The following is a 15,024-nucleotide window of genomic DNA, read 5'->3' on the forward strand; positions in this document are numbered from 1 at the left end:
TGGTGACGCAGAGGCGGGAAGCGGCGTCTCCCGCTGATGCCGGGCAAAGGTGCCAGGGCGTTATCACCCCCCCCTTATCGAGGCCAAGGCTGTACAGGGGCCATAAACCGGGGCACCGACGCGGTGGGGGGCGGCACTGCCGGCTTTGGGGGCTCGGATCCCCTTGGGCGCCTCGCCGCCCCCGTGCCGACGTCGCCGGCAGCCCGGCGTGTCTCGCCGCGGGGCTGGCACTCGCTTGCTGCCCGCTCGCCCTGGCTGGGCGTGCGGTGCCTCCGGGGTGCCGGGGTCAGCCCAGCCCTGCCCCGTGGCGTGCGAGGCAGGCGTTACCCCTCGGGGTGCCCGTAATCACCCGCCGAGGCATCTTATCGGCGGTACGGCATCTTATCGGGGGGCCGCAGCTCTAGTCCAAGGCTGCCCGCCGGCCCTGAACCTTTCCCGGCACCGGGGCAGAGGGCTCTGGTGCCGGCACCCCTCCCGCGGGCACGGCAGCCCCGCTTCGGTAACGGCGGAGGTTTTGCAGCCGGCGCGGCACGGCGGCAGCCGGTTTCTCTTCCCCCTGGCTCCCGGCGGCCTGGTACGCGCCGCCGGCACCGCAAAGGCGCCCGTGTCCCCGGTGCCGGGCCGGCGGGATGAGTTTCCCCCGGCCGGCGCGACCGCTCCCCTTCCTTCTCCACCCGGTGAAACCCGCGACCCCGCGGGGCGTCCTGGGTGGGCGCGCGCTCCAAAACTCCCCCTTTTTCGCCTCAAAACAAGGCGCTGCCGGGGAAGCGGGGTGCCTCCTCCTGGGGCAGGGGAGCACCAGGCACCTCCCCGGCGGGCATGCGCCGGCTGGCAGCGGCGATTGATCGCGGTTAATGATCACAAGGGCTTTACAGCTCCGGCGAGGGCTGATTGGCTTCGGTGCTGTCAGGCCAGAAGACCTCACCGGCGGGCAACCGCCCCGGGGGTAAGGGGTCTTATAGGCGCCGGGCAAAGCCGGCAGCACCCTTTTGCCCAGGATGCCGGGCTCCGTCGCGCTGACGGGCGCGGTGCTCGGCGCCCTCCTGGTGCTGGTAGGTGCCTGGGGGTTGGCACGGCTGTGCCGGAGGGGTGCCGGGGGCCGGGACGTGGTGGCAAAGCCGTGGCGGTGCCCGTGGGGTGAGGCTTGGAGGGGCCGGGGTGGCAGAGCAGGGGAGATGCCAGCGCCGTGCCCGGCACGGTGCCGGTCGGGTGCCGTTTGGAGGGGCCGGGGGTGGCAGAGCCGGCGGGACGCCGGCGTGGTGGCCGCCGCGGTGCTCATCAGGTGCCGTTTGGAGGGGCTGGGTGTCATGCCCCACGGGACGACGGCGCTGCCCACCGATCCCCCCCCCGCCGTTGCCGCAGGCCGCGCCGACGTTCACTCCCACGCACCGCGCCGGTTACTGTGCCTTCTACGACGAATGCGGTCGCAACCCGGAGGTGAACGTCTCGCTGGTGCCCTCCAAAGTGCCCTGCCTCTCCAACACGCCGGCGCGGGTGGCCACGGGCGCGCTGCTGACGCTGCTCCGCGCCGTCTGCCCCGAGCTGGTGCGGGAGAACGAGACGACGCGCGTCTGCTGCTCCTTGGCGCAACTCGGAGCCCTCCAGCTCAGCGTGGCACTCTCCGGCACCGTCCTCTCCCGCTGCCCGGCGTGCGCCAGGAATTTCGCCAACCTTTACTGCAACAACATCTGCAGCCCCAACCAGAGCCTCTTCACCAACGTCACCCGCGTCGTCAACCGCACGGTGCAGGGGGTGCCCCGGGCCGCCGTCGTGGAGTACCAGTGCTTTTACCGGCAGGATTTCGCCGACGCCTCTTTCACCTCCTGCCGGGGCGTCCGGTTACCGGCTACCGGCGGTTACGCCATCGATACCATGTGCGGGCGGTACGGCGCCCGGCTCTGCACCACCCAGCGCTGGTTGGATTTCCAAGGGGATAAGAACAACGGCTTGGCGCCGCTGCAGATCGACTTCCAGCTGGTGCCCAACGGCACCCGGCCCGGCGACGGCATCGTGCCGCTGGGCGGGCGGGCCTGGCGCTGCGACCAGGCTCTCAGCGCCCAGGAGCAGCCTTGCTCTTGCCAGGACTGCGCCGAATCCTGCCCGCCGCTGGTCGCCCCCCCCGGCCCGCCGCCCCCCTTCCGCCTGGGCGACGCCGACGGCGCCTTGGTCCTCTGCGGGCTGCTCTTCGGCCTCCTCGCCCTCATCTTCGTCGTCGCCTCGCTGTGCCGGCGGTCCAAGAAGGATGCCGCGCCGCAGCCGGCACCACCGGAGCGTGCCGCCGGCTGCTCGGCGCGCCTGGGCGACGCCAGCCACCGCGTCCTGGCGAGGGCTTTCCGCCGGTGGGGCACGCTGGTGGCCGGGCACCCCGTGGTGGTGCTGGCAGCGGCGGTGGTGCTGGCCGGCGGTTTGTCGGCTGGTTTGGTTACCGTACGCCTCACCACCGATCCGGTGGAGCTGTGGTCGGCGCCAGGCAGCCGTGCCCGCCAAGAGAAAGACTTTTACGACCGACACTTCGGTCCTTTCCTCCGCACCAACCAGGTGATCGTGACGGCACCCGGCCGGCCCAGCTCCGGCTACGAGTCGGTGGTGTTGGGCGCCAAGAACTTCAGCGGGGTGCTGTCGGAGGAGGTGCTGCGGGCGCTGCTGGAGCTGCAGGAGCGGCTGGCAGCCGCCACGGCGTGGGCGCCGGCGGCGGGCAGGGAGGTGACGCTGAGTGACGTCTGCTACGCCCCCCTCAACCCCACGAACCCCGGGCTGCGGGACTGCTGCGTCAACAGCGTCACCCAGTACTTCCAGAACAACGGCACCCGCCTGGCCATGACGGCCACCCAGGCCGAGGGCAAGGTGACGGGCACCGTCGACTGGCACGACCACCTCATCTACTGCGTCAAGTGGGTGCTGCTCCCCGGGGATGGGGGGGTTGGGGGGTGCTGGGCCTGGGGCCGCGGGGTCGGTGTGATGCCCACAGGGTGATGGGCACGGCACCCATGGGGTGCTGAGCTTTGGGGCTGGGGTGCTGTCTATGGGGTGCCCGGCCCGGGGGGGTGGTGCCGGGCTTTGGGGAGTGGGTGCTGCCTGCAGGGTGCTGGGCACGGCGCGGTGCCCGCGGGGTTGGGGTGCTATGGGGCGCGCAGCGAGGCACGGTGCCCGCGGGGCGATAGGCTGTGGGGCTGGGGTGCTGTCTATGGGGCGCTGCCGGGGGGGGGGGGAGGGGGGTGTTCGGGGCGGGTGCCGGGGCGGGCGCAGCCCCCGCTCACCCGGCGCCGTGTCCCCACCAGCTCCCCGCTCTCCTTCAAGGACATCACGGCGCTGGAGCTGAGCTGCATGGCCGACTACGGCGGCCCCGTCTTCCCCTACATCGCCTTCGGCGGCTACCCCGGTAAGCGCCGGGACGGGCGGGCACGGCGGCGGGGATGTCACCCGGGGGACGTCACCCGCTTGTCCCCGCAGGCTCGGAGTACACGGAGGCCGAGGCGCTGATCGTCACCTACTCCCTCAACAACTTCCCCCACGACGATCCCCGCCACGAGTGGGTGCTGAGCTGGGAACGCCGCTTCCTCGAGGTGGTGGGCGACTTCCAGCGCGCCCACGGCCCCAACCTCTCCGTCACCTTCATGGCCGAGGTGAGGCGCCCGCCGGCTGGGTGGGGGGACACCCTAGGGTGCCCGGCACCCCCTCACCCCCCTCCTTTCCGGCAGCGCTCGCTGGAGGATGAGATCAACCGCACCACGGGGGAGGACATCCCCGTCTTCGCCACCAGCTACCTCGTGGTCTTCGCCTACATCGCCCTGGCGCTGGGCGAGTACACGGCCTGGCGCCGCGTCCTGGTGCGTGCCGGGGGGCTCGGGGCGACGCCGGCGCCCCGGGGCGGCCCGCCGGGCGCTGAGCGGGTGGCCCTTCCCCTTGCAGGTGGAGTCGAAGGTGACGCTGGCGCTGGGGGGCATCGCGGTGGTGCTGGGCGCCGTCTTCGCCTCCATGGGGTTCCTGGCGCTGCTGGGGTTGCCTTCGTCCCTCATCATCCTCGAGGTCGTGCCCTTCCTCGTCCTCGCTGTGGGCGCGGACAACATCTTCATCTTCGTGCAGGAGTACCAGGTCGGTGGGCACGGCGGCGGCGGTGGCGGGAGGGGGGGGCGGCACCGGGGGGGTTCCCACGGGGACACGGGGGGGGACGCGGGAGTCCCCACGGGGCGGGTGGGCAGCCTTGGGTGGGGGCATCCCCACGGGGCGCGGGGGCGGGGGGGCAGCAGCCCCGGGTTGGGCGGTGGGTGCCTGTGGGGGGGTCCCCGGGGGGGGGACACCCCCTCCTCACGGCCCTGGCCAGCAGCAGTCGCAGCGGGAGCCGGGCGAGACGCGGGAGCAGCACCTGGGGCGGGTGCTGGCGCGGGTGGCACCCAGCATGCTGCTCTGCAGCCTCTCCGAGGTCATCTGCTTCCTCCTGGGTGAGCGGGGCGGGGGGCGCGGGGGGGGCACAGGGACACGGGGGGGCATGGGGGGCACGGGGGGCACAGGGACATGGGGGGTCACAGGGATGTGGGGGACATGGGGGTGCAGGAGGCACAGGGACATGGGGGGCGCGGGGGGCACGGAGTGGGCACAGGGACACGGGGGGCATGGGGGGCACAGGGACACGGGGGGCACAGGGACATGGGGGGCATGGGGGGCACGGAGGGGGCACAGGGACATGGGGGGCATGAGGGACATGGGGGGCACAGGAGCACGGGGGGTCACAGGGATGTGGGGGACATGGGGGCACGGGGGGAACAGGGACACGGGGGACACAGGGGGCACAAGGGACATGGGGGGCACAGGGTGGGCACAGGGACACAGGGGGCATGGGGAGGGGACAGGGATGTGGGGGACACGGGGGGCACAGGGACATGGGGGACACGGGGGGCACAGGGACACAGGGGACACGGGGGACACAGGGGGGCACAGGGACACAGGGGACACGGGGGGCACAGGGTGGGCACAGGGACACGGGGGGCACAGGGGGCACAGGGACATGGGGGCTACTGGGGGGCTCAGGGACACGGGGGGCACGGGGGACACAGGGGACACGTGGGGCACGGGGACACGGTACACAGCCCGGGCGCGCCCGCGGGCGTTGTGCACCCAGCGGGTGCGGCGGGCGTGGGTGCGCGGGGCGGGGGGCTGACGGCGGGTGCCCGCAGGCGCCCTCTCCTCCATGCCCGCCGTCCGCACCTTCGCCCTCACGGCCGCCGTGGCCATCGCCTTCGACTTCCTCCTCCAGATGTCGGGGTTCGTCGCGCTGGTGGCGCTCGACGCCCGGCGGCAGGAGGTGGGGGCCCGGGGGGGCCCGGGGGGACCCCGCGCGGGAGGGTGGGCGCTGGGGGACCCCGGGGTGCCCGGGTGGTCCCGTGATGGGCACGGGGTGGGCGCGGGCGGGAGGGTGCCCGAAGTGAGCGTGGGGTGCCCGTGGGTTTGAGGGTGCCCAGGGTGGGCACGGGGCGGGCGTGGGGTGCTCTGGGTGGGTGTGGGGTGCCCACGGAATGAGGGTGCCCAGGGTGGGCGCGGGGTGGGCACGGGGTGCCCAGGATGGGCACGGGGTGGGTGTGGGGTGCTCTGGGTGGGTGTGGGGTGCCCGTGGGTTTGAGGGTGCCCAGGGTGGGCACGGGGTGACCATGGGCATGTGGGTGTCTGGGGTTGGCTTGGGGTGCCCGTGGACGTTAAGGACCCCAGGGTGGGCATGAGGGTGTCACGGGTGGGCACGGGGTGCCCACGGGAATGAGGGGGCACAGGGTGGGCACAGGGTGGGCATGGGCACGAGGGTGCCCAGGGTGGGCACGGGGTGGGCACGGGGTGCCCACGGGCATGAGGGTTGGCACGGGGCGACCTTGGACGCCGGGGGGCCCGGGGCGGGCGTGGGGCGCCCGTGGGTGCCTCCGCGCCTGAGGTGCCCGGGACGCACGTGGGGTGCCCAGGGTGGGCACGGGGCGGGCGTGGGGCGCCCGCGGGTGCGGGGAGGAGGCCCGGGGCGGGCAGGGGGTGCTTTGGGGGGGTCGGTGCCCGCGGCCGCGGGGGTGCCCGTGGGGGGGCCGCGCCAGGACCCCGCCAGCCCGGCGCTGCTGCCCGCAGGCCGCCCGCTTCGACCTCTGCTGCTGCTGCGGGGGGGGCCCGGGGGGGCCCGCGGGGCCGGGCGCCCGCCTGCTGCGCCCGCTGCTGCACCGCTACTACACCCCCCTGCTGCTGCACCGCTGGGCGCGCCCCGCCGTGGTGAGGGGCTGGGGGGCCGGGGGGGTCCTCGAGGGGCTGGGGGGTGTTTGGGGTGTGGAGGGGACTGGGGGTCAGGGGGGAGGTGGGGTGTGGGGGGGAGTCTGGGGGGTTTGGGGGGGCCATGGGAGTGGGGGGGGGGGTCCTCGAGGGGCTGGGGGGTGTTTGGGGGTTTTGGGGGGTCCATGGGAGTGGGGGGGTCCTTGAGGGGCTGGGGGTCCTTGGGGGTGTCAAGGGTCCTGGGGGTCGGGGGGGGATGTGGGGTGTAGGGGGAGGTCTGGGGGGGGGCCTTGGGAGTTTTGGGGGGTCCACGGGAGTAGGGGGGGGGTCCTTGAGGGGCTGGGGGGTCCTTGGGGGTTTTGGGGGGGCCATGGGAGTGGGGGGGGGTCCTCGAGGGTTTTGGGGGGGCCATGGGAGTGGGGGGTGGGTCCTCGAGGGGCTGGGGGGTGTTTGGGGTGTGGAGGGGACTGGGGGTCAGGGGGGAGGTGGGGTGTGGGGGGGAGTCTGGGGGGGCCATGGGAGTGTGGGGGGGGTGTCCTTGAGGGGCTGGGGGGTCCTTGGGGGTTTTGGGGGGGCCATGGGAGTGGGGGGTGGGTCCTCGAGGGGCTGGGGGGTGTTTGGGGTGTGGAGGGGACTGGGGGTCAGGGGGGAGGTGGGGTGTGGGGGGGAGTCTGGGGGGGCCATGGGAGTGTGGGGGGGGTGTCCTTGAGGGGCTGGGGGGTCCTTGGGGGTTTTGGGGGGGCCATGGGAGTGGGGGGTGGGTCCTCGAGGGGCTGGGGGGTGTTTGGGGTGTGGAGGGGACTGGGGGTCAGGGGGGAGGTGGGGTGTGGGGGGGAGTCTGGGGGGGCCATGGGAGTGTGGGGGGGGTGTCCTTGAGGGGCTGGGGGGTCCTTGGGGGTTTTGGGGGGGCCATGGGAGTGGGGGGTGGGTCCTCGAGGGGCTGGGGGGTGTTTGGGGTGTGGAGGGGACAGGGGGTCAGGGGGGAGGTGGGGTGTAGGGGGGAGTCTGGGGGGTTTGGGGGGGCCATGGGAGTGTGGGGGCTCCTTGAGGGGCTGGGGGGGGGGGGCATGGGGGTGTCAAGGTTCCTGGGGGGTGTCTGGGGGTCCTGGGAGGCGGGGGGGGTGGGGGGGGGACATGGGGAGCTTGGGGCGATGGGACGTGGGGGTGGGGAGACGGGAGCTGGGGGTCTCTGGGGGGCGCGGGGGGTTTGGGGGCCGTAGGGGTGCTGCGAGGGGACCTGGGGCGCGGGGTGCCCTGACGGGGGTGCCGCCGGCAGGTGCTGCTCTTCCTCTTCCTGGCCTGCGCCGGGCTCTACCTCACGCTGCAGGTGCCCGTGGGGCTGGACCAGGAGCTCGCCATGCCCAAGGTGGGGCTGGCTCCTATAGGAAGGCTTGGGGACAGTATGGCCCCATATGGGCACGGCACGGGGATGGCACGGCCCCACAGGGGGATGCACAGGGGTGGTATGGCCCCATACGGGGATGCACGGGGACAGTATGGTCCTCTATAGGGCCAGCGTGGCACCTTACAGCATGGCATGGCCCCGTATGGAGATGCACAGGGGTGTTACAGCCCCTACAGGGACAGTATGGCCCTGTATAGGGCCAGCACGGGGATGGTGCAGCCCCTTGTGGGCACAGTATAGCCCCATACGGGGTCATATGTGCACAGCATGGCCCCATATGGGGCTGACATGGCCCCGTATGGGAATGCATAGGGATGCACAGGGATGGTATGGCCCCTACAGGGACAGTATGGCCCTGTATAGGGCCAGCACGGGGATGGCGTGGCCCCGTGTGGGGATGCAAGGGATGGTATGGCCCCTATGGGGCCAGCATAGCCCTGTATGGGGCCAGCATAGCCCTGTATGGGGCCAGCACGGGGATGGCGTGGCCCCACATGGGCACAGCACGGGGATGGCGTGGCCCCGTGTGGGGATGCAAGGGATGGTATGGCCCCTATGGGGCCAGCATAGCCCCGTATGGGGCCAGCACGGGGATGGCGTGGCCCCACATGGGCACAGCACGGCCACCGTGGAGCTGACGGCCCCGTACGGAAGGCGCGGGGGCGACGCACGGGGCGGGGGTGGCGTGGGGACGGGGCGACGCCGTCCGGGGCCCACCAGGACCCTCCGGGTGCCGTGGGCGGGTGCCCGCGCCCTGGCTGAGGGGGGTGGGTGCCCCCCAGGACTCCTACATGCTGCAGTACTTCGCCGCCCTGAACCAGTACCTGGCGGTGGGGGTGCCCACCTACTTCGTCACCACCGGCGGCTACAACTTCTCCTCCCCGGCCGGCATCAACGGCATCTGCTCCAGCGCCGGCTGCGCCACCGACTCCCTCACCAACTCCATCCAGTACGCCACGCGCTTCCCCAACGTGTGAGTGGGGCGGGGGGGTGCGGGGCGGGGGCGGCGGGCAGCGTCCCGCCAGCCTCCTGCCAGCCCTGCCTCTGCCCAGGTCCTACCTCGCCATCCCCGCCACCTCCTGGGTGGACGATTTCCTGGACTGGCTCAACCCCACCGGCCGCTGCTGCCGCATTCACCAGTTCGGCAGCCTCAAAGGGGAGTTCTGTCCGTCCACCAGCAGTGAGTGGGCACCGGGGCACGGCGGGGGGGGGACGCCGTGGTGGCCGTTGGGGGCACATGAGGTCTACATCGTGGTGGCCGTTGGGCATATGTTGTGTGCCCACCACAGTGGCCATTACAGATACATGAGATCTACACCGTGGTGGCCATTGAGTGTACGTTGGGTACCCATTGGGTGCCCACCATGGTGGCCATTAGGGATACATGAGATCTACACCGTGGTGGCCGTTGGGTGCCCATTGGGTGCCCACCATGGTGGCCATTAGGGATACATGAGGTCTACACTGTGATGGCCGTTGGGTGGCCATTGAATATATGTTGGGTGTCCATCATGGTGCCCGTTGGGTGTACGTTGGGTGCCCACCATGGTGGCCGTTAGGGACACATGAGGTCTACGCTGTGGTGGCCATTGAGTGTACCTAGGGTGTCCATCATGGTGCCCGTTGGGTGTACATTGGGTGCCCACCATGGTGGCCATTAGGGACACATGAGGTCTACGCCGTGGTGGCCACTGAGTGTACGTTGGGTGTCCATCATGGTGCCCGTTGGGTGTACGTTGGGTGCCCACCATGGTGGCCATTGGGTGCACGTAAGGTCCCCGCTGTGGAGGTTGTTCCATGTATGTTGGGTGCCCATCGTGGTGCCCGTTGGGTGGACAGGGTGACGCCCACTGGGATCCCATTAGGTGTCCGTTGGGTGCCTGTGACGGTGCGCGTCACAGCCACCATGGATGCCCACCATGGGTCCCACTGGGATCCCGCTGGGATCCCGCCGAGTGCCGTTGGGTGCCTGCTGTGGGGTCCCTTGGGGGGGTCTACTGGGGGCCTGCCGTGGTGCCCGCTGGGTGCCCGCTGTGGTTCCCAGCGGGTGCGCCGGGGTGCTGAGCGCGGCCGTGCCCGCAGGTGACCTCAGCTGCCTCGGGGGACAGTGCCTCAACGCCACGCGGCGCCCGTCGGTGGAGGAGTTCGAGCGGTTCCTGCCCTGGTTCCTCCACGACCTCCCCACCCTGCAGTGCGCCAAGGGGTAGGTGCCACCCTGGGGGGCCACCAGCAATGGGGGGGGGGGGGCAACGCACGTGCTCTGGGTGCCCCCCCTCACCCCTCGCCCCCTCCCCGCAGCGGTCTGGGCGCCTACGACACGGCAGTCAGCATGGACACCAACGGCACCATCCTGGGTGAGCGCAGGGTGGGTGGCGCGGGGTAGGGGAGCACCCTAGGGTGCCCGGCTGACCCCTCCCCGCCCCACCCATCTCCGGCAGCCTCCCGCTTCATGGCGTACCAGCGCCCGCTGCGCACCTCGCAGGAGTACACGGCGGCGCTGCGGGCTGCCCGCGCCCTGGCCGAGGAGATCACCGCCACCCTGCGCCGGGTGCCCGGCACCCACCCCGACTTCCGAGTCTTCCCCTACACGTAAGCGCCCGCCGCGGGTCGGGGTGCTCGGCCGTGGGAGGACGGGGTGCCCGGGGAGGGGTGCCCAGCCCGGGGTGCCCCAGCGGTCGGGGAGCTGAGCACGGGCGCCCGGTGCCCGCGCCGGGGTGCCAGCGCGGCGGTGACGTTCCCCGGCAGGGTGACCTACGTCTACTACGAGCAGTACCTGACGGTGGTGGCCGAGGGCGTCGTCACGCTGGCGCTGTGTCTGGTGCCCACCTTCGTCGTCTCCTTCCTGCTGCTGGGCATGGACCTGCGCTCCAGCGCTGCCACCCTCCTCACCATCGCCATGATCCTGGTGGACACCGTGGGCGCCATGGCCCTCTGGGACATCCCCTACAACGCCGTGGCCCTCATCAACCTCGTGGCGGTGCGGGGCGTGCAGGGTGGCACGGGGACTTGGGGCGTGTGGGGTGGCTTGGGGGTGGCAGAAGGACACGGGGTGCAGAGGGTGACGTGGGGACAGAGCGGGCTGGGGCGTGCAGGGTGGCACAGGGGACCGGGACACGTAGGATGGCAGAGGGGCACGTGGGGTGGCACAGGGACAGGCGGGTTGGCACGGGGGCTTGCAAGGGGGCACGGGGACCTGGGGCACGGGGGGTGGCACAGGGATTCGGGGCACGTGGGTGGCACATGGGGTGGCTTCGGGGGTCCAGGAGGCGGCAGAAGGACCTGGGACAGGCGGGGCGGCACAGGGGCACGGGGCAGGCAGGGTGCAGGGCACGGGGTGGGCACGCCGCCGTGCCGGCCCGGAGGAGCACCCGTGGGTGCCCCCGGGTGACAGCCCGTCCCCGCAGGCCGTGGGCATCTCGGTGGAGTTCGTGTCCCACCTCACCTGCGCCTTCGCCCACAGCACCGAGCCCAGCCGCGTGGAACGGGCCGCCGAGGCCGCCGTCAACATGGGCAGCAAGGTGGGCACGGGACGGGGGGCGACGGCCGCGTGGACCCCGTCCCCGCCCCGGGGAGCGGAGGGACGGGGTGACCCGGCTGCCACTGACCCCGTCCTGGGCGCAGGTGGTGGCCGGGGTGGCCATGACCAACCTGCCCGGCATCGTGGTGCTGGCCTTCGCCAAGGCCCAGCTCATCCAGATCTTCTTCTTCCGCCTCAACCTCATCATCACCCTGGTGGGGCTGGCCCACGGCCTCGTCTTCCTCCCCGTCCTCCTCAGCTACGTGGGTAAGGCCCCCCTGTCCCCGCCTGGGGACGGAGCCCCGTCCCCAGTGTCCTCCCCAGCGAGGACGGTGACAGCCTGGCGCCGTCCCCTGTCGTCCCCGCAGGACCCGGCCCGCGGATGCCGGCGGGGGACGCGGGAGGGGACACGGTGGCCGGCGCAGAGCAGGGTGCGGGGCTGGCCCTCAGCAACCCCTGCTTCGAGGACAAGGACAAGGACAAGGACAAGGCCACGGTCCCCGGGCAGGGCTGAGCCCCGCTGCCCCTCACCGCCCCCTCCCGCCGCTGCTTTTTCTACTGCTGTCGTATTTAAACTGGTTTTCTCACATTCGGGACTGGGTTTAACTGGGATGGGCAGGGGGGGCTGGGGCACCTTATACAGAAACTGCACCTTGGCTCTGAAGCGTGGCGAGGTCTGTGCGGGACGGGGACAGGGGGACAGGGGGACAGGGTGTGGGGCACGCGGGCACCACGGGGCCGGGGCCACATGGGGCACAGGGGACGGTGGGGACAGAGCCCTGTGGGGCACATGAGCGTCACAGGGACAGGGACGTGTGGGGCACAGAGGCATCGTGGGGACAGGGACGTGTGGGGCACATGGGATGGGGCATAGAGGGACAGGGCCACATAGGGCACGAGGACACCGTGGGGACAAGCCAAAGGGCATCGTGGGGACGGGGCCACGTGGGGCACGTGGGCATCGTGGGGACAGGGACACGCGAGGAACACAGGCGTCACGGGGACGGGGCACACGGACACCGTGGGGACAGGGATACGTGGGGCACGTGGGCATCGCGGGGACGGCACCATGTGGGGCACTGGAACATCACGGGGACAGGGCAGGGGACAGCGGGGGGACAGGGCCATGGGGGGCACAAGGGCACTGTGGGGACAGGGATGTGTGGGGCACATGGGCACCACAAAGATGGGGCTGCGCAGGGCACAGGGGCATCGTGGTGACGAGGACGTGTGGGGCACGAGGGCGAGGCAGGGGTGGGGCACACGGGGACAGGGCCACGTGGGGCACAGGGGCATCACGGGGACAGGGCCATGTGGGGTGCAGGGGCATCACGAGGACAGGGCCGTCATGGGGACAGGGATGTGTGGGGCACACGGGCACTGTGGGGACCAGGGCTGTGTGGGGCACACAGGCATTGTGGGGACAGGGCCGTGTGGGGCACACGGGCATCTCTGGGATGGGGCATACAGGGACAGGGCCCCGTGGGGCACACGGGCACCCAAAGCCGGGGCCGCGCGGGGCACGGGGCCGTGGCGGTGACAAGGACGCGTGGGGCGCGAGGGCGCCCGGGGCACGGGGGCGCCGCGGGGCCCCCCCCAAAGCCTCCGCGACCCACGGGCGGGGCAGAGCGGGCACGAAGCCCCTTTATTCCCCGCCGTGGGGCGGGGCCGGGCGCTAGAGGTACTTGTAGGGCACCTTGGCGGGCAGCGTCTGCAGCTCCAGGCGCACGGGGCACTTGTAGAAGCGGGCGAGCAGGGTCTCGGCGTAGCCCAGCAGGAAGTAGAGCTTGGCGGGCGCCAGGCCCCGCGCCAGCACGGCACAGACCACCAGCAGGTTGGCGCGGCGCTTCAGCACGGGCTCGTCGGCCAGCACGCCGGGGAAGGTGCCGTAGAGGAAGCGGCGCAGGAAGGCGTCCTCCACCGCCCGCTCCGCCGCGCCCGGCTCCCCGTCCAGGTTCCCTGCGGGCGCAGAGAGGGTCGGCACCGGCACCGGCACCGGCACCGGCACCGCCGCGCCCGCCCCCGTCCCCGCGCTGCCCCGCGGCCCGTTCCTGCGGTGCCCTTGTGCCCCACGTGTCCCCGGCCCCGTGCGCCCCGCCCCTGCGACGCCCGTGTGCCCCACGTCCCTGTCCCTGCGTGTCCCCTCCCCACCGTGCCCGTGTGCCCCACGTGTCCCTGTCCCCAGTCCTGTGCCCCACATAGTCCTGCCCCCACGATGCCCGTGTGCCCCACATGGCCCCGTCCCTGCAATGTCCACGTGTCCCCTCCCCACAACGTCCACGTGTCCCACGTGTCCCCTCCCCACCGTGCCCATGTGCCCCATCCCCATGATGCCCGTGTGCCCCACGTGTCCCTGTCCCCACAGTGTCCTGTGCCCCACATAGTCCTGCCCCCACGATGCCCGTGTGCCCCCCACGTCCCCGTCCCCACCACGCCCTATAGCCCGTCCCCGTGACGCCCTCCTGCCCCATACATCCCCATCCCCGCACCCCCCACCCCCGCGACGCCCACGGGTGCCCCGTGCCCCACACCCCCCGTCCCCGCCGCGGCATCACGGTCCCCCCCGGCCCCGGGGGCACGTGGGGTGACCCACCGGTGTGCAGGGAGAGCCAGCCCTTGCGGTGGGCGATGTAGTGGGGGGCGTGCGCCTTCTCGTAGGTCACCGGCTTGTCCCCTTTGCCCACGCGCACCCGCGCCGCCCGCGTCTGTGGGGACAGTGGCATCAGGGGGGGGGGACACCCCACGGGGGGGGGGGGGGGGGGGGGGGGGGCACCCCCGGGGCTCACCTTGAGGCAGGCGGGGGTGGTGTGGAGGTGCCGGGTGGCATCGGGGCCGGGGCGGACGCGGGGCACTGCCTGCGAGGTGACGGGGGTGAGGGACAGCGGGGGGGGCTGGCCCTGCCTGGTCCCCCGTGCCCCCCGCGGGCAGCGTCCCCCGGGCACGCCACGCCTGCAGCCCCCCCGCCCTGTGACCCCCTGCCCGCTGTCCCCAGAGCGGAGCCACCGCTGCTGGAGCCCCCACACGGGGTGTCCCCGGGGCCTCCGCCACCCGTGGGCCCCACGCCCGCTGTCCCCTATGTCCCCCATACTCGGTCCCCCATACCTATGTCCCCATACCCATGTCCCCATACCCTCCTGCGACCCTGGTGTCCCCTGTACCCGGTGTCCCCCATGTTCCCCATACCCGGTGTCCCCTATAGCCGGTGTCCCCAGAGCCCCCCCTGCCCACATCCCCCCACAGCCCACACACCCCCAGGCCTGGAGCCCCTGGTGCCCCCCATGCCCGGTGTCCCCTACACGCAGTGTCCCCCATACCCAGTGTCCCCACACCCGGTGTCCCCCATATCCGGTGTCCCCACACCCAGTGTCCCCAGAGTCCCCCATGCCCACAGCCCCCCCCCCCCCCCAGGCCTGGAGCCCCTGGTGCCCCCCAAACCCAGTGTCCCTCATGCCCCCCACAGCCAGTGTCCCCACGCCCGGTGTCCCACACCCGGTGTCCCCGGTGTCCCCACACCCGGTGTCCCCACACCCGGTGTCCCACACCCGGTGTCCCACACCCGGTGTCCCCACGCCCGCTGTCCCCGCTCCCCGTCCCCTCCCTCACCCGCAGCGCCCGGGCAGCCGCGGGCGCCGCCATCTTGGCACGGGGGGGCGGGGCGGGGCGGGGCGGCGCCCCCTGGCGGCTGGAGGCCGCGGGGGAGGAATGGGGGGGGACGGGGGGACTGGGGGGTACTGGGGGGACTGGGAGCACTGGGGATAATGGGGGTAAGGGGGGTAACGGGGGGTACTGGGGGTACTGGGAGTAACAGGGGGTACTGGGGGTAATGGGGGTAACGGGAGTACTAGGGGTAATGGGGGGTAACGGGTGTCAC

General features: G+C 72.4%; 2 protein-coding genes across 2 annotated transcripts; one reads left to right on the plus strand and one right to left on the minus strand.

The window, feature by feature from the left end:
* The first annotated feature begins 1,307 nt into the window (after nucleotides 1-1,307).
* Nucleotides 1,308-11,947, plus strand: NPC1L1 (NPC1 like intracellular cholesterol transporter 1). Its single transcript, XM_075523416.1, has 18 exons — nucleotides 1,308-1,325; nucleotides 1,363-2,891; nucleotides 3,279-3,379; nucleotides 3,451-3,623; nucleotides 3,699-3,827; nucleotides 3,910-4,092; nucleotides 4,325-4,439; nucleotides 5,172-5,299; nucleotides 6,097-6,234; nucleotides 7,508-7,597; nucleotides 8,419-8,609; nucleotides 8,689-8,816; nucleotides 9,719-9,839; nucleotides 9,935-9,990; nucleotides 10,075-10,225; nucleotides 10,382-10,613; nucleotides 11,041-11,154; nucleotides 11,258-11,947. The coding sequence occupies exons 1-18, from the start codon at nucleotides 1,308-1,310 to the stop codon at nucleotides 11,945-11,947; spliced, it is 4,287 nt and encodes a 1,428-aa protein (XP_075379531.1).
* An 825-nt stretch (nucleotides 11,948-12,772) lies between these two features.
* LOC142419985 (small ribosomal subunit protein uS3m-like) lies at nucleotides 12,773-14,239 on the minus strand. The gene is made up of 3 exons (XM_075523417.1): nucleotides 13,940-14,239; nucleotides 13,747-13,858; nucleotides 12,773-13,112 (listed from the first exon to the last, which is right to left on the minus strand). The coding sequence occupies exons 1-3, from the start codon at nucleotides 14,237-14,239 to the stop codon at nucleotides 12,829-12,831; spliced, it is 696 nt and encodes a 231-aa protein (XP_075379532.1). The 3' UTR covers nucleotides 12,773-12,828.
* Between the last annotated feature and the right edge of the window lie 785 nt (nucleotides 14,240-15,024).

Source organism: Mycteria americana, chromosome 23 (assembly GCF_035582795.1).
Source record: "Mycteria americana isolate JAX WOST 10 ecotype Jacksonville Zoo and Gardens chromosome 23, USCA_MyAme_1.0, whole genome shotgun sequence".
NCBI classification, from domain to species: Eukaryota; Metazoa; Chordata; class Aves; order Ciconiiformes; family Ciconiidae; genus Mycteria; species Mycteria americana.